This window comes from Coenobita brevimanus, chromosome 61, assembly GCF_032717465.1.
Source record: "Coenobita brevimanus isolate Jiangsu-jjx chromosome 61, ASM3271746v2, whole genome shotgun sequence".
Classification (NCBI taxonomy): Eukaryota; Metazoa; Arthropoda; class Malacostraca; order Decapoda; family Coenobitidae; genus Coenobita; species Coenobita brevimanus.
In genome coordinates this window covers 25676008-25695265 of record NC_137014.1, presented here as the reverse complement: position 1 = coordinate 25695265, position 19258 = coordinate 25676008, and the positions used below count along the sequence as shown (strand labels likewise).

The 19258-nt window shown below is 39.1% G+C and overlaps 1 protein-coding gene across 1 annotated transcript in view; it reads left to right on the top strand.

Annotated features, from left to right (window-relative positions):
* Window positions 1-19258, top strand: part of LOC145403713 (PX domain-containing protein kinase-like protein) — a 1006790-nt gene that overhangs the window by 639405 nt on the left and 348127 nt on the right. Inside the window, exon 8 of the mRNA XM_080275395.1 lies at window positions 6536-6627. Within this exon, the coding sequence (XP_080131521.1) occupies window positions 6536-6627 (92 nt within the window). The remainder of the gene's footprint in view (window positions 1-6535; window positions 6628-19258) is intronic.

Sequence of the window (19258 nt, the reverse complement as noted above, 5' to 3'; positions counted from 1 at the left end):
GAAAGATCGTAGTCACTCTTTTATCAATTGTCAGCCCTTTACCTCTTTCCACACAAGGTTTAGTAGTGGGTAAAGGTCACAGGGCCCTTTGCATGGGGGTGAAAAGTCCCTGAAGTCAGCAAGAGCAAACAGACGTACCTCCACATTGGAAGATGAGAGTGAACTGATAATGGTGGGCCGGGGTGGTGGCCTACCTAGGGAAATGCATTACTGCCAATGTTAGCCTCTTGACACAGCTAATATATAGTAGTGAAATGATTGGCAGGAAATCTAGACAATACATTATAAATTAGGTAGTTCCAGGTGAATGTAAATATCACTTAAGCTTCTCCCTTCCCTCCTTATATGTATATTTATTACGAAAATAGATTATACGGCATATTTCAAGGGGAAATAAACAGCGAAAATTAGCGAACGAGTGCACGTGAGGTGTTGTCAGGTGATAATTAGCCAATTCCAGGTGTATGGCACTCTCACTTACCTTATTTCTTTCTTGTATATATTATTTGGTATAAGAATAGGGCATAGGTCTTATTTCAATGGATGAAATCAGTGAAAAATTCCAGGGAAGATTTACTTAGCGTAGCACGGCCGGTTAGGCGAGAGGATAGGGTAATGGAGGGGGGGGGGTAGGGAGGGGAGTCAAGAACGGGGAGAAATGGCTAAATTGTCAACAATGGATGGGAGAACAGATGAGATTAGGAGTGCTGACTAGTGTTGGACATTGGCAGTACTGATAGATGATACAAGCCACCACTTGGAAGCCCGGGTGAATTCAAAATAACACAGAATCACAAAAGCGACGCCCCGCGGTATGATCCATTGCTCCCAAGCGTCATGAAAGTGACGCCCTGCGGTTAAGGGGTTAAAGAGTGTAGGGGACAAAACGGATCCTTGGGGGACCCCGTTTGTGAAGTTTCTGATGTTCGAAGACTGACTGGCAAATGTTATGTGTGCACATCTGCCTGCTAAGTAGTTTGCCAGCTATCTTTTTGTGTTATTGTTCATGTTTGTGTTGAGTATTTTGTTTGTGAGGTTGTGGTGGGGGATGGCATCAAGAGCTTTGCTAATGTCTAGTGTGATTAGGAGTGTTCTGTGTGGTGGCCTAACTGAATTCATGCCATTGAAAACTCTCTGTGTAAGGTCTGTAAGTAGGGTGTTTGTGGAGTGTAGTGGCCTAAAGCCATGTTGTGACTGGGCTAGGGGAATGTGAGGTGTGACTACTTGTAGTATCAGTCATTCAGTGACTTTAGAGGGGGTGCAGAGGAGTGTGATGGGGCGGTGTGAGCAGGGTAACATGGGGTCTTTGTTGGGTTTAGGGATAGTGATGATAATGCCATGCTTCCAGATGTTGGGTATTATGTTGTGTTAGTAGTTTTGTTTATGGAAAAAATACAATTAAAATTGGTAACTGGAATGTGAGAACGCTAAATCATGACAGTAAAATTGATGAGTTAGTGAAGGTTTTTCAAAATTACGGACTTGATATTTGTGCTCTGACAGAAACTAGATTGACTGGAGTCGATAAGTTGGATTTAGAGGATGGTATACATTTATTGATATCTGGCCGACAGGACTGAATGCATTATCAGGGAGTAGGATTGTTGCTGGGTTGTAAGGCAAATAAGGCTTTATGTGAGTGGGATCCTATAGATGAGCGATTGTTATACGCACGGTTTAAATCAAATCATGGCAACATCAGTCTATTTGTGTGTTATGCACCTACTAATGATGCACTCGATGAAAGGAAAGACACGTTTTATGAAAAGTTGCAAGAAGGAGTAGGAAGGGTACCTAGACATGATGTTTTGATCTGCGTTGGAGACTTTAATGCAGTAATGGGCTGTTCAAATGAGGGATTTGAGGCATGTATGGGTAAGACGGGAGTTGGTTGTAGGATGAGTGAAAACGGAGTGAGGCTTGGAAGCTTCTGTCTAGCAGATGACTTAGTCATCGGGGGCACACTCTTTCAGCATTGCAATATACACAGACAACTTGGGTGTCGCCGTGTGGAAAATATAAAAATCAGATTGATCACATCGCTGTCGGTAGGAGGCATAGAAGTTCTCTGCTAGATGTTCATGTTAAACGGGGAGCGGATATTGGTAGTGACCATCAACTCAGCATTGCAAAAATAAGGTTTAAACTTAAAAATCAGAAGAAGGAAAAATCTGGTGTTGGTAGATACGATATTGTTAAGCTTAGAAGGGAAGGAGAAGAAAAGGAGGAATTCAGATTAGAATGCAGAAATAGGTTTTTGGTGTTGGAAACGTTGGAAGAGGGGGAGAGAAGTGTAGATGAGATGTGGGAGGATGTGAACAAAGTTTTGCATGAGACTGCTGAATGTACGATTGGAAGGAGACATAGATTCAGGAGAAAGAAATGGATATCAGAGGAAACGTGGGATATGATAAAAAGAGAGGTGAGGCTAAATTGAGGAGTGAGATGCAATGCGTTGATGAACGAGAGATTGAATTAGCAAGAGCTGCGTACTGGAGTTTGAATTCAGAAGTAAGAAGGTTAGCTAGGAGAGATAAAAGAAGATGTGTGGATGAAAAGGTTGCAGAGACTGAAATCTTAATAAACAAAAATGATGGACAGAGTCAAAGAATAGCATATGAATCGATTAGAGAACTGATTGGTAATGCAGGTAAACGCAAGGAAATACCAGTTAGAGACAGGGAAGGAAATTTATTGACCAAAGATGGAGATATTAAAAATAGATGGAAAGAGCATTTTGAGACAGTTCTTAATAGACCAGTACCACCAGAAGAGGATATACCGTCTGCTCAGGATGATTTAAATATAGAAACAGGAGAGTTGAGGCTTGCAGAAGTGGAGAAAGCAGTAAAACAGTTAAAGAATAATAAGGCACCAGGGGAGGATGGTTTATTTCCAGAAATGTTTAAAGTGGAGGGGGATAGATTAATAATGATCTTGACCAAGCTATTCAATAAGATATGGGTGACGGGGTTACTACCATCAGTTTGGAAGAATGGTGTAATTGTTAAAGTTCCGAAGAAGGGAGACCTGAGTGAATGTGGTAATTGGAGGGGAATCTCTTTGTCACCGATAGCTTTGAAAGTTTTCAGTAGAGTGTTGTTAAATAGGTTGGAGCCGGTGGTTGAGGGTATTCTGAGGGATGAACAGGCTGGTTTTAGAAAGGGACGTGGTTGCAATGATCAGATCTTTATAGTTAGGCATCTGATGCAGCAAGTTAATGAAATGAGAGTACCATTAAGTCTTTGTTTTTTTGATTTTGAAAAGGCTTTTGATAGTGTTTCGAGAGGGACTATGGGGAAGATCATGAGACATTATGGAATACCAGAGGAGTTTGTGAGGGTCATTATGAACATGCATGAGGACACATTTTGTAAAGTGATGGTTGATGGTTGTCTGAGTGATTCGTTTGAAGTCAAGTCCGGAGTAATTCAAGGTGGTGTTCTATCGCCTTTACTATTTATATTGGTCATTGATTACATTATGAAACGCGTTGGAACAGAAACCGGTGCAGGTATACTTTGGGGAGAGAACAGGAAACTTTTGGATTTAGATTATGCAGATGATATAGTTTTGATTTGTGATGGGCCAGAAGAGATGCAGAGAGTGTTGGACTGTTTGGTGAGTGAAGGTCGCAAGGTGGGTTTGGTTATTAATTGTGGAAAAACTGAAATAATCAATATGAATATGGAAAATGCGCAGGAATGTGTAATTGGAGGTATGGTTGTAAAGCAAGTTGATAGGTTTAAATATTTAGGTACTTATTTAGCCAAGGATGGTTCTTTGAACTTTGAATTCGAGGAAAGGTTAAAGAAGGCTAATCAGGCAATGAGAATGCTTAAAAATATTTGGAATAATAACAATTTTTCTGTGCATACAAAAATCAAACTTTATAAGGTAATGGTTAGGAGTATCTTAATTTATGGACACGAGTCTTGGTACAGCACAGTGACTATGGAAAATAAATTCTTGGTGTTTGAAAATAAAGCACTTAGAAGAATATTAGGAGTTAAGTGGTGGGAAAGGATACCAAATAGTAGAATTAGAGAAATAACGGGAGTGCAGCCGATCGATGAATATGTTAGATTCTCACGATGGAAGTGGCTAGGACATGTGTATAGGAGACAGGGAATAGTACGAGGTACACCAGGGTGGGTGGCACTTGGTAGGAGAGGTAGAGGAAGGCCAAAAGAGACGTGGGTGAGGACAATGAGACAGGAAGCTGGAGATGAGTGTTGGGGAGATCTTGAGGAGTTAGCACAAGATAGGATGTGGTGGTGTGAGTTCATCGAGGCCCTATGCATCCCCGAGGGTGCCACAGGAAATGATTGATTGATTGATTGATTGAGTAGCTGTAGTTTGATATGTTGGTGAGTGCTTGTATGCCTTGTGGTCCCAGGTGTTTAAGGTGAATGTTGCTTATGTTGTCTGGTCCACAGGCAGATGAGTGCTTGAGGTTGTTAATGATGTGCTTCGTCTGGTTGTAAGTGAAAGATGCGTAGTCTGGGTCTGTGGGGAACTGTCTCTTACGTCGGGTGATACATCGGTCTTCGGGATGGGGGTTTAGATGGCTGACTTGTGAAAAGTGATTGATGAGAATGTTTGCTTGTTGTTTGTTTGAGGGTATGGTGTCTGATGTTGTGATGGCAGTGTGTGATTGTGTGGTGTTGTTGTTGGAAAGTGTGATGCTGTTTAGTGTTTTGTAGAGTTTGCTGATGTTTGTTTTGTGGTCAAGTGTTTGGAGGTAATTTTTCCAGTTTAGTGTTTGCTGTTCTGATATTTTATTGTTTATTTGAGTGTTGAGTTCTTGTATTTGTTGGACGATGTCTTGTGTATGGGGTGTTGGGGAGTGTCTCAGTGTGTCCTGTTGTCTGATGAGGCCTTGAATTTTCAGTGTGAAGTTGGGGTTGTGTCTCTTTCTGTTGCCTCTAGGGATGTGTCTTTTGTCTGCATTTTGTAAAATTGTATTGAAAGTGTGCACAGTGGTGTTGATGTTTGTGATGGGTGTACTGTTTAGTGTTTCGAAATGTTCTCCTGTTTCAGTTACAAAGGCCTCCCAGTTGGCTTACTTATAAATAATGTATGTGTGTTTGTGCCCAGCTGGGGTGATTCTGGTTTTGGTAGTGATTATGACTGGGAGGTGATCAGAACCTAGGGTTTTGACCACTCTCCATGATTTAGTGGGGGCGAGGTTTGTGGAGCAGAAGGTGATGTCTGGTGATGATGGGAGGAAGAGGACTTGGTATGGGATATGGGTATGTTGGTCTAGATTGTTCAGTATGAAAAGATGATCTGTCTGGGTTTGTAGCACCAGCCCTCTGTTGATGTCAGGGTTGTTGACATGCCAGGCCGACGACTTGGTGTTGAAATCACCACCCAGGATGATGTTGGGTATGTTAGTGATGTGGTGTATCTGTGGAGAGTAATTGTGTGGTACTGTGGGGGATGACTGGGGGGGAATGTATGTGTTAGCGATTGTTATGTGTGATTTGTTACCAGTCATTGTAATTGTTGTCATTGTTGTCATCATTGTCATTATTATCTTAGTTGTTGTTGTATTTGTTGCCATTGTTGTTGCTGTTGTTGTCATCGTTGTCATCACTGTTGTCATTGTGAACATCTTTGTAATCATATTTGTTTTTGTTTTCGCTGTTGCTGTCATCATTGTTGTCATCGTCATCATCAAAATGCAGCAGTTTTGGGTTGAAGATTTGCAGATGTCCATAGTTAGTGTAAGGACTGTGCTCTGTATTGTAGTGTTAGGTGGTTTATGGGGATGTTTTCAAGTTATTTTGTACAGTGCAGAGAAATTTAGCTATCATTTTGTGGTAGGGTAGCAGCATATCAGGTATCTGGTACAGTATTTGCAAAGATGGGATGGATATTTGAGTGGACAAAAACAGTCACATGTGCCATTGGGTGAATTGGTCTTGTATGTGGAATGTTTTGTGGCTTCCAGGATCATGATAATCAAGAATTATTATCCTTACTGTACCTTTGTACATCAGACTACCTTGTATTTTTGTCAAACTTCTTTGTTCCTGGAGGTTATGTTTTGTATTCAGATGGTGTGTTATTAGTACTCCTGTGTCATTTGCAGGGATTAGTGCATCTTATCACATGTGATGCCCGTCTTACTTCCTCATCGATTCTTGAATCAAAATGTTTATGAAGAGCCCTGAGCTATGTTATCCATGGTCAGCTGCATCCACATAAACATTTGGTACTATATGTAATATAATCCATATTTTTGAAGAAGTATCAGGCCACTATAATTTTGTCAACCTTACATTCTCTTGTCATGGCCTGTAATACTGGGCCAGCTGTCACGGTTCAGTTATTTTAAAATTGCTGGTGCTGTACTTTGTGAAGGATGGCTTTCAGAAATTTCTTTTCCTAAAGAGTTCACATCTGTCTTTAAGATTTTGTGATCCTATCCTTGCGCATATCATAGCAGCAGGACTGAGATATGCTTGGTAAATTACTTGCAGACTCTGTTATTAGAGAATAATGAAATCCTGTACTTGGTTGTCAGGGTCAGTATTGGAGAGTATCCTTAGTGCCGAGGCATGCAAGAATGGTCTCCCTACTGTGGCCGGCCTCCTCACTCACCCCTTCTTTAACCAGGTACTGTCATTTAATTTTGTATTGCTGTCCTCTGAATTAATACTTATATTGTTACCAGTAACCATGCTTGCTGGATAGGGGAGAGAATGCTTGTCAGAGTAATAAATTAGAGAAGGTCACCTTCCGGTGATGACCTTACCATAATAACAACATGAGCTAAGGTGTAAACAATCTTTAATTTCTTTAGCCCATCAGTAGGCTATACAAAGAGTCTGTTCGTATGCTGTTGAACCCACCAGTTTCATCAGTCCACCACTAGGCTATACAAAGAGTCTGTTCGTATGCTGTTGAACCCACCAGTTTCATCAGTCCACCACTAGGCTATACAAAGAGTGTTTGTATGCTGTTGGACCCACCAGTTTCATCAGCCCACCACTAGGCTATACAAAGAGTGTTTGTATGCTAATGAACCCATCAGTTTCTTCAGCCCACCACTAGGCTATACAAAGAGTGTTTGTATGCTAATGAACCCATCAGTTTCTTCAGCCCACCACTAGGCTATACAAAGAGTCTGTATGCTGTTGATCCCACCAATCTCTTCAGCCCACAACAAGGCTATACAAAGAGTGTGTGCTGTTGGACCCACCTTCATTATGACATTATCCCTTTTCTAGCAAATAGGTGGAGTAAGTTGGATCAAGAAACAGGTAAAAGGAAAGTACATAACCAGGATATGTGGTATACATATCATCACCATCATCATTATCATCATTGTCAGTCATCCTGATCCTTCTTCCTGCGTAAAGTTGGGGCAAAATACAATTCAGAAACTGAAAATAGGAGAACTTTTAGCTGCATGTCCAGTGAAATGGCTCTCACAGTCACTCACGCCTCATTCAAGGTTAAGAATCCTGACTGTTTTTCAGAAGCCAAACCCTTCCTTTTCTGTGCTGATTCGCTATACAGTATGCACCTGTTAGATGGTCATTCCATCAGTTATTTAATAAAAAAGGGTGCCAAACCATTCTCCTGTGCTTTATCGTGCATACTTCATCCAGCATCTTGATCCTCTCTCAGTTTCCATAGCTTCCTTAACTCTAAGACCTTGCTTTCTCACACCCAGTTATCAGATCCAATAACCTTCTTGACCTACCATACCTCTTCCCAATTCAGACACACTCACAAATACAGTACCTCTTTCACCATCATATCTTTGTTAGTTCTCCCAATATGACCATGCCATCTTGATAGATCTGCCTACAGTTAGTTCCGGTTATAAGCCACCTTTATGTCTATTTGTTACTACTTAAGCCTTAGTAAATTATGGAAAATTCTCATTGAAGTTTCATTGTTACCAGTGAAGCCAATTTGCCAGTTTTCCACATTTACAGTAGCTGCTGTGTGTAAAAACTTGATACAGAAAAAATCCCTCACTTATTACAAGGTTTGCCTGTACCCCAGTATCCCATTATCCTGACTCCATAACGTTAGCAGATCACCATGTCTTTTTATCCTGTTCACACACACACACACACACACACACACACACACACACACACACACACACACACACACACACACACACACACACACACACACACAGCAGCAGCAACCAAGGAGAACAGACGTGCGCCGACAGCGCTCCATACCGAGCGAGCACAGCCAGTGGCATTACCTAAATTAGTATCTTTATAAGAGTCAAGCTCTGTGCCAGGTTAGACTAAATGATTTTTTATTATTTAAAAAAAAAAAAAAAAGAAGTTTAAACAAGACTTGTTCAAACAGAAAAGAGAACCAAGCAATGAAAGAATGCACCCAATCAGCTGATTGTTTGTTTAGGATATAACTGCCTCAGGGAATGTAAGTACTCTGTGCTTTTAGTATTGCAAAATGGCCACATTCTTTAGTAAAGCAAATTTGGAAAAGGAAAGGGATAAAGGTAGAAAGCAAGATAATGATTTCTACCAAGAACTGGTTGAAATAGAGACTCACAATAGACTCGTTGAACGTGTACACAAACTGGAAATGGCTTTCCAGAATGAAATTGATGAAATAAAGAAGCAGATGCACTTGCAAAATGAAGAAATAGAAAAACTAGGAAGGGAGGTCAACAAGAAAGACACAACCATCAGTGAACTAACAGTGGAATTGAGTACACGTAGGAGGAAAATGAGTGAAATGGCAAGTACAGTAGTCAATCACGAGAGTATTATGGAAGAGTTCAAAAATGATACAGACAATTAGGCAAGTAAGCAGTCTGATAGACCAGAGCAGTGATACTGAGGAGAAGATAACACAGGTGAATGAAGCTGTGCAAAGCTACAAAAATGATGTGGAAACCACATATGCTGAAATGGTGAAAGTAAAGAAAGACTTAGAAACAAGGGTGGAGGAAAAAAGCATTAAAAAGGAAGTGAAAACAATAATCCAAAACAATCCAAAGTTAGTCAGAGATTCAGTAGATATAAAAAAATCTATAGGAATCACTGGTATAAAAGAGGAAGAAGTAAAAAACAAGATCAGAAGAGACAAAAAGGAGATGGCAAATGTAATGAGCTTATTGAATGAAGTATCAGAGGAAATCTGTAGTAAAGACATAGAGGAACACAAAAGGTTAGGGAAATATGAGAAAAGCAAGACAAGACCTCTAAAGGTAACTTTCCAGAGTGTAAACACTGTGGAGGAGATACTAAAAAATGCAAAGAATCTTATGGAAAAAGAGGAGTTCAAAAATGTATGGATAAAAAGATGCCTAACACAAGAGGAACTGGAATTACTGAAAGAGAAGAGGGAGGAAGCAAAAACAAAAAATGAGGGAAGATCAGAAGAGGAGAGGAACACATTTTTCTACAAAGTAATAGGATTGCAGGTACGAAAGTGGTACATAAACAAGAGGGAATAAAAAGGAGGAAGGTAGTAGAACCAAGTCATGACAAGTATGTAAACAAGATGATTAAGTTGATGTACTCCAATGTGGATGGAATGGTATCTAAATTATTAGAGATGAATGATTATGTCAGAGAAAATGAACCCCATATAATATGCCTAACTAAAACAAAATTAACACCAACGATATCCAATGGCATACTAAACTTAGAGGAATACAATATATGGAGAAGAGACAGAAACTTAAAAAAAAGGAGGAGGAATTATAATATTAACTAAGAATAATCTAAAAGTCAATGAAATAAAACTAGATATACCATCACAAGTAGAACTGATTGCAGTAGAGATCAACACAACTGAAGGGAAAGTAATTGTAGCCAATTTGTAATGCCACCCAGATCAAACACATGGGAAAGAGACGAATATGAGGACCTGGCAGAGAGTACAATTCAGAGTTTAAGAGCATTACTACACAGAATGGAAGAGAAATCGGAAAGAATTATACTAACTGGAGATTTCAATACAAATATAAATTGGAATACTCTAGATATAATTAGCCAAGAAAGCTGTTGGGACCAAAAGCTCCTAGATCTCGTACAAGAGTTCTTCCTAACGCAACATGTGAGGGAAACCACCAGAAAAAGAGGACTTGATGTACCTTCAGTGCTAGATCTAATATTACTAGGCAAGAAAATGATATTGACAGTTTAATATATCACCCACCACTCGGCAAAAGCGATCATGCAGTACTAAACTATAACTTAAGGATAGCATATGACATAGTAAACAGCAATGACAGTTACAAAAAGAGCCTAAACTATAAAAACGGAAATTATCAAGACCTAAAGAAGTATTTCTTAGAAGTTGATTGGGAAAATGAGCTTAGAGGACAAGATTTAAATGCTGTATATAAAAAATTCTGTGAATTTTATGAAATAGGAGTCCAGATGTACATCCCACAGCACAAAGAAGCAGATAAGAAAATACAGAAATGGTTCAATACAGAATGTAAAAAATCAAAAGAAAGAAGAGATTTGTCGTGGAATAGATACAGAAGACATAATAGTGAAAGGGCGTATAATAATTACAAACAGACAAGAAACGATTATACAAGAATAAGGAGGGAAGCCCAAAAACAGTTTGAGGAGGATATAATAAATAAAAGTAGTGATCAACCAAAGCTGTTTTACAGCTATATCAGAAGCAAAACCAAAGTAAAAGATATAATACAATCAATTACGGACGAGGGAATCACTTATACACAAGAGAAAGATATTTGTGAAGCACTAAATAAGAATTTCCAATTAGTTTTTACAGAAGAAAAAATTTTTGAGAGGGACTATGTGGAACATGCATGTCTACACTTACTACCAGATATACAAATAGCAGAAAAAGTAATACAGGAGGAGTTAAGTAGATTAGACAGAGGAAAAGCAAGTGATCCTGATGAAATTTCATGTTGGGTACTACGAGAATGTGCAAAGGAGTTACGTAAACCATTATTTTTAATTTTCAAGAAATACTTGAGTCAAGGTAAATTACCTGATATTTGGAAAAAAGCAAATATTGTCCCCTTATTCAAGAAAGGAAATAGACAAAATCCACTCAACTACCGACCAGTATCACTGACCAGCATTGTAAGCAAGGTATTAGAAAAGTTTATAAGAAAAGCTTGGGTAAATCATCTAGAAGAACACAGTATGATAACAGAAAGACAGTTTGGTTTCAGAAAAGGAAAATCATGTGTTACTAATCTGTTGAGCTACTATGACAGAGTAACAAACACAATACAGGAAAGGGAAGGATGGGTGGACAGTATCTATTTAGATTTCAAGAAAGCTTTTGACACAGTACCACACCAAAGACTTTTATGGAAGCTGTACCATCAAGGAGGAATTCGAGGCAAACTGTTTTGTTGGATGCAAGACTTTCTCATAAAAAGAGAAATGAGAACAGTACTAAGAGGAAACTACCCATCATGGAAAGAAGTGACTAGTGGAGTACCACAGGGTTCAGTGCTGGCACCAATCATGTTTTTAGTGTATATGAATGATATAGACAGTAGCACTGGAAATGAAAGCTATCTAAAATATGTTTGCAGATGATGCAAAAATACAAAGGAGAATTACTTACACAAACTCTTGTAAAGAGCTACAAGAAGAATTAAATAAACTTCTTGAGTGGAGTAATACATGGCAAATGGAATTCAGTGTGGACAAGTGTCACGTAATCAAGTTTGGTAAAAGTGGAAAAAGACCTGATTGGGCTTATACGTTAGGAAATAAACCCTACACACACCAGAAAGAGAGAAGGACCTAGGTGTGATTATCAACAACAGACTGTCTCCGGCTGACCACATCAGTGAGAAGGTACGGAACATGTATACACTGCTTGCAAATATGAGAATAGTATTCACATACATAAATGAAGACATGCTAAGAAAGATAACATCATTCATCAGACCAACCCTGGAGTATGCATCAGTAGTCTGGAGTCCTCATCTCAAAAAACACATAGACAAGATTGAAAAAGTTCAAAGGGCCGCTACAAGATGGATACCAAGCTTAAGGGATCTAAGCTATGAAGAATGACTAAATAAACTGAATCTACCAACACTACAGGAGAGAAGGAAAAGAGGTGACATGATAATGCTATATAAATGCTATCAGGGAAGGAGAAAATAGACATAAATCATTACTTAGCATATGGGGAAGCATCAGCAAGAGGACACTGCAAAAAACTGCATAAGAAGAGAGGTGATAAAGACGTAAGGAAATTCAGTTTTACAAACAGAGCAATTGATCAGTGGAATGCACTACCAAATGAAATAGTGTGTACCAAAACAGTTCACAAATTTAAGGATATGTACAATAAATATGGTTTAAGACACGGGACAGTATGAGCTTGACTCATTCCTGTAATGATACAATTAGGTAAGAACAATTAGGTAAGGTAAGAACACACACACGGAGATGTATTTTTGGCTTGCACTGTTGCTCACTTCTAGCACTGCTGTGTGACTAGAAGTCTGGGTATTACAACTACAGTACTACAGATAATACTCCTATTACTACAACCACTACTAATACAGCTACCAGTACTGGAGTTGCTACTATTACTACTACAACTACCACTGCTGCTACTACTACTACTACAAATACTGCCACTACTACTACAACTTATTTTATCCAAGAAAGAAGAAACCAAAGGCCAGGAGCCCACAAACCATTGCTTCCAAGAAAAAAACAAAAACAGTGCAAAAGAGAGCCAAGTTCAAGATCCGTTCACATCGAGATGGCTGGACACACTGTGTTTGAAAGACTGGGGATCATAGGAAGTTGGAAATACAAACAGAGGGAGGCAGTTCCAGAGTTGACCTGTTGCATAAATGAAGGACTGGGAGTAATGGATAACTCATGCATTAGAGAGTTGGACAGAAAAGGGATGAGAGTTTGTTGCTAGACGTGTGCTACGCACCTGTCATAGAGGTGGAGGGATGCAAGCAGACAGTTGAGAGGAGCAGTGACCAATGAAGCAGCGATAAAGAGATAATGATGCAACAGTGCGTTACTACTACTACTACTGCAAAAAAAAAATATATATATATATATATATATATATATTCTGAACAAAATAGTTATACACGTACTGTCCATAATCGAAATTGTATTTTCCACCATAACAGATTTTTTTTTTCCTGTGATTTAGACTTTTTCATCATAATAAATGTACACATAAAAATTTTCAGTAAAATATAAGGCACTGATTTCATCATGAAACAAAGTTTCTACTTCCATTATTCACATAAATAGACAGAGCGGTGATGCGAGGCACCGCGTTTCTTCCTCCCTCCTCCCTTTCTCCACTCTACTACATTTCCACTATAACAGTTTTTTTTTCCTGTGATTTTTACTTTTTCATCATAACAGACATACATAACATGGAAACTTTCAGTTAAAAATAAAAGGCACTGATTTCATCTTGAAACAAACTTTCTGCTTCACATAAATAGACAGAGGGGTGGTGTGAGGCTCGACACACCTCGTTTCCTCCTCCACCTCCTCCCATTCTCCACTCCCTGCCTCCTCTTCCATCTCCTTGTCCCTGCCATTATCCCCCTCACCAGGATTGTTAGTACTCTCTGAACCATTCCCATCATCGGAAATAGCAGATGAATGTACGGGGGAAATGATGGGTGCACAGTGGAGGAGTCACGTCCTCCACCCTCCTCACATCATGCATAAATATCAACACTCATTATGGCAGTCGCTTTCCTGAGAGGAAGAGTCACTTTCTCCACTCACAGTTGGTGATAATGTCACCTCGAGTTCTCTCCCTATCGTACTGTCATTAGGGCCTTTTCTTTTCTGGCCTTTGGACTTCATATGTGTTGAAGTTGGCAGCAGCGGGCGCTGAGCCAAGGATCCGGACACAGGGAAAACTTTTTGCGTAGATTTATCCATTACGGAGGTACGCAGATAACTGGAGCATGACTCAGATGCATGCAGGAGGGTTGCCAGTGGCTGCGTGAGGTGGAAATAACCAGGTGAATATTCAGGCAATGCCACGAGACACTACTATAGGTCACGTATACGTGTCACCTGGACGGTCCTGGGAGGACACATATACATGACACTCGGACAGGATGGGTTAAGATTGTACAGAAGAAAGAAAAGGTGGTATAAGGCACAGTGGAAAGATGTGGATGTGTGTTCATATTTGGTGACTGTGGGAAAGAACAGCAAATAAAACAGATAAAAATGAAAGAGGAGATGGAAAGAGCTAGGCAAGTGTTGATTGGCATTAATAATGAGGGCACAGACTGGGGACAAAAGGTTGAGAAAGTGAGGTTAGGCAAGTATAAGAAGGGAAGAGCAGGCCAATTAGACTGAAGCTGAGTGTGACACATGCTGCCAAGGAAATTTAGATGTCTCATGGAGACTCAGTAATATAGAAGAGTGCAAAAATATTTTCGTAAGGAGGGTTTTAAATGAGGACAAAAGGGAGGATGTAAAATCAGTGCAGGAAATGGCCAAAAAAAAAAAAAAAAGTATGAGAGGACAAAATGAACAAAAGAAGTTATTTTTGGAGAGTGATTGATATTAGAGTCAAGAGGTTGTATATAAAACAAGGAAGTAAGAAGGCTAAAGGAAAAGAACAGGAAAGAAAATGTAACAGAGCAAATGAGTAAGGTAGATGAAGTATGCAACATTAAAACTGTTTGGTAATGTGGACGGGTTCGTACCCAAGATAATGGAGTTAAGTGATTATATAAAAAAGAAGGAACCAGACATTATATACCTAACCAAAACCAAATTGAATAGTAACATTGGTACAAATGTGCCAGAATGGAATGACTGTAATGTATGGAGGAAGGAAGGAGGAGAAAAATTTGATGGAGGTGTTCTGGTCGTTACTCATAAAAAATAACGGCAAGAAGAATAGATCTTTGGTATAACATAGCAGAGGTGATGGAGATGGAAATACAAGATCAAAGTAGAAGACTGGGTATAGTTACAATGTCTATCCCTCCTCTGACATGGGTGTGGAGAAGAGAGGAATATGAATGTTTGATGAGAAAGTCCCTAGATGTGTATGCAGGAGTGATTAGAAGAAATAGTAGGTTGGTGTTGACTGGAGATTTTAATTGCAGGGAGGTGAATTGGGAAGGATTAGATGGAGGGATGAATGAAGAATTTTGGGCATACAATGTAATGGACCTCATGATAGAATATATGCTAACACACCAAGTCATGGAAAATACAAGAATAAGAGGAGATTATGAACCATTGTTGTTGGATTTGATATTTACAAAAGATCCCATGATGTGTTTATTATACCATTGTGCTGTGGGGAAAAGTGATCATTTTGTCATTGAACTGCAAGCGTTGGTGAAAGACACAAAAGTGAGAAGAGAAATGCATAAACAGGATAGACAAAACTATGGAGAAGCAGACTCAGATTCCCTAACAATTTATTTTGTTAATGCAGATTGAAGCAAAATGACAGTGATGAAAAATATCCATGAGAAATATGGAATTATGATGAATATATATGAAGGTACAGTAAAAGTCCTATTATTCAGCATCTATGGGACTGGATGATGCCGAGAAGTTGGATTTGCCGAATAATAAAAAACCTACCCACTCAGTACCTTAAATATATTGGTGAACACTGTCATCACCACTTATGGTATTACAACTGTGTTGGAGAGAGTACTGTATACTTTATTGTACTGCAATCAATATGGTACTATACCTGAATCTGAAATATATATATAAATTAGTGAACATAGACGAGTGTAATGACACAATAGGCCTACAAGTCAGATAACACTTCCTGGATGGCCGAAATGATACGCAGTATTACCTACCAGCTCGGTACATCACTTGTATTGGTGAACTCATCACTACTTATATTATTACAAATATGTTTGGAGTGAGTACTGTATACAGTACTTTTTCCAAACACAAAATAAAATAGTCGGAAAATTACATAAAATAAAGTGAAGGAATATGAATTGGTAAGGTCTTTCTGATGAAAGTTCTATCTATCTATCTATCTATAGCCCGACGCCCTAATCCCGCAAAGGGTGGCCGCAGACAAAACGCCTCCAAGTCACTCTGTCACCCACCATTTGATTACCCTCCCCCCAACTCACCCCCCCCTTCCCTCATATACCTCTCAACTCCATCCCTACACCTCATCCTAGGTCTACCCCTCCCTCTCCCTCCCTCCACCTCACCTACATACACCCTCTTAGTCAGTCTTTCATTCTCCATTCTCTCCACATGTCCAAACTGATGAAAGTTAAATGTACATTTAGCACTCATTCTTTTGTTCATTTTTTTGTTTACATGTGAAAGGGAGAGTATTGATGCAAACAGTAATGTATTCCATTAACCCCTTAATAACCTCCGGCAACGAACAACCCTTTACAGTACCGATGTCAGTGATGTCGAGTTAGTGAGCTATTAAAAAACTGTGAACAATTATGGGAAGGGAACAAAGGTCACTGGTATGTTTACACGACTCTACGCTACGATTCCAAGCAGTCAGGGGGTCAGTTAATCTCAGATGTTTTCGCCCATTTGGTAAATGCACCGTAACTTTGTAATTTCTCCCGTGAATCATAGTGAATCATAGCATGGGTTTAGGAAGCTAAATAGCACATTGCTAGGTGCGCCAGACGATTATCTTCACATCTTTAACCCTGGAATAGTAGCGCTGTCGCATCACGTGCCTACTAGCGATGTCCAGAATCCCGGACAAACTTTGGGGGTAGAAATATACATATAGGAATGGTACAGTTTATTTTTTAAATTTTTCACTTAAATTAGAGGCTAATCTTAACTCTAGGAACTATGAACTAAATGTATTTAACTAAAACAACATAAAAAATAAAACAAAAAATGTGTAAAAATGACAAACAATGCTACATCCTTGTAATCTTTTCACCACTGCCAGCCACAATGTTGCCTGATGGTGACTTGTGCCACATATGAAGTCCAGACATCCCCCGATATGCTCCGGCCTCCCTAGACAAAATTCGACACATTACATGATATGTTTCGTAGGCATACTTACAAGGTCCTATTTTAAAAACGTTGTACGGAATACCAGACAATTGGCTACAGCAGATGAGAAAAAAAACGGGAGCAACACGAACACACCTCACACACACAGGACAGAGTACAAACTGAAATGTCATGGCAGCTGAGCGCCGTAGGCCTTGGAGCGTCTCCTCCACAACGCAAAGTAGGCCTAAATTTGGAATCCTGGACAACGCTACTGAACTAGGGTTAAGAAAATGGAAGAAACTTAATCCCTTTCTTAGAAACTTAATCCCTTTCTGAGTATGTAGAGTAAGTGTCTTCCATTCTTCTGAAATCAATTTATTTTTCTTAAAGATGTTAAGATAATCATCTGGCTCACCTAGCAATGTGTTATTTAGCTTCCTAAACCCATGCTATGATTCGCTATGAGTCACAGAAAAATTGATAAAGTTACAGTACATTTACCAAATGGGCGAAAACATCTGAGATTAACCGACCGCCTGACTGCTTGGAACCATTGCGTAGAGTCGTGTAAACATACCAGTGACTTTCTTTCCCTCCCCATAACTGTTCAGTTTTCTTTATAGCTCACACTAACTTGACATCACTGACAATGGTACTGTAAAGGGTTGTTCAATGCTGGAGGTTATTAAGGGGTTAATGGGATATACAGGTAACTCGCACGGAACACGATCTCACGGAACGCGCTCGCAATTATACACGGTAAGGGCTGGGATACATATAAGACAACGTAAGATTAAAAAACCATTATGAAAACTACAAATTAACGCAGGAGAGGCCTTTGAAAGATCAAATCCTCGAACGTCACCGCAGCGCGCGGTTTGTTTTGATTACGTGACGATCTAGGCGGGAAATTATTCAGTGAGTGAGACATTCCCGAGTACAGAAGCACAGTATTTGTAAGTTAAATATTTACAGTACTGTACTGTTCTGGTAAGTTTATGTGCAACTTAAAGTACTATTAAATAACGTTAAAGCAAGAAATAGTCTTATAACCAGTTTACCTGATAGGCGTCAGAATATTGCCTTTTTTATTTGTTCGTTTTTTCCACAGTGCTGTTCAGTATTTGTAAGTTAAATATTTACTGTTCTCGTATGTACTGTACTTGTAAGCACTTAAATAAAGTTAAATCATTAAATAAAGCCTTGTAACCAGATAACCCGAATTATATGATTACCCATGATCGGCGTCGGAATATTGCCTTTTTTGTTTGTTCGTTAAACTCTTACTGTACTGCTTTTCTACAGTACTGTATTTGTAAGTTAAATATTTACTGTTCTGGTATGTACTTGTAAGCAATTAAAGCATTAAATAAAGCCTTGTAACCAGTTAACCTGATTTATATGATTACCCATGATCGGCGTCGGAATATTGCCTTTTGTTTGTTTGTTCGTTAAAGACTTATAATAAGAGAAAAATACATTTTTGTCTTGGTATCTTTACCTATTTGCTCAGGTTTGCTGTAATGGTTTGCTGTAATGGTTTGCAACTTGTAGAAAACTGTGAAAACTTTCGGGAAGTGAACGAAAATCTGGGACATGACCTTGACTTCACCGTCTCATGTATCATCTGTCACTCAACTGTCAGTTCACCACCGGCTATCGTGATGAGTGGATGTACGATTTTTTCGCTCGTGGCCATGCCTAACCACACATAGTTACACCCATTATCTCGACCCAGACAGAAAATACAACCTTTTTCCTCCCTTGCAAAACACAAACAACCACCCTGTTTACGAGACAGCAATATATATTGCGAAAATAACAAGGTAAAATGATAAAGATGAACGTAAAATGATTGAGAAAGATGAACATGTTATGACGGAAGAAATACGTTTTCCCTGTCTGTAAACGTATTTATTTCTGCTTTGTATCTGTATTCGTAATAATTAGACTTATTGTTAGTTCTGAAACTGCATTACGATTCTATTTTTAGCCATTCTCGTGGTGTGGGAGCTGGAAGTTGTGACACAACTTCCTTATTGCTAATCGGACTGACCCTCCACTTTATTCTCCCGTGGCGGAGTCTAGCCTTGGAGGACGTGCAGTTTTCTCATTTAGGACTGAAAATTCAACTCTTTCGCTCCCTTTTCCAAGCATGGGCACAACGATAACGTAATAAATAACTCGAAACTACCATAAACATATATCAAAAAGGTGAAAATGTATTCATAACATTTTTTTTTTCCAGCCATTCCTAACAGATTATGTACTGAAATCATTCGATA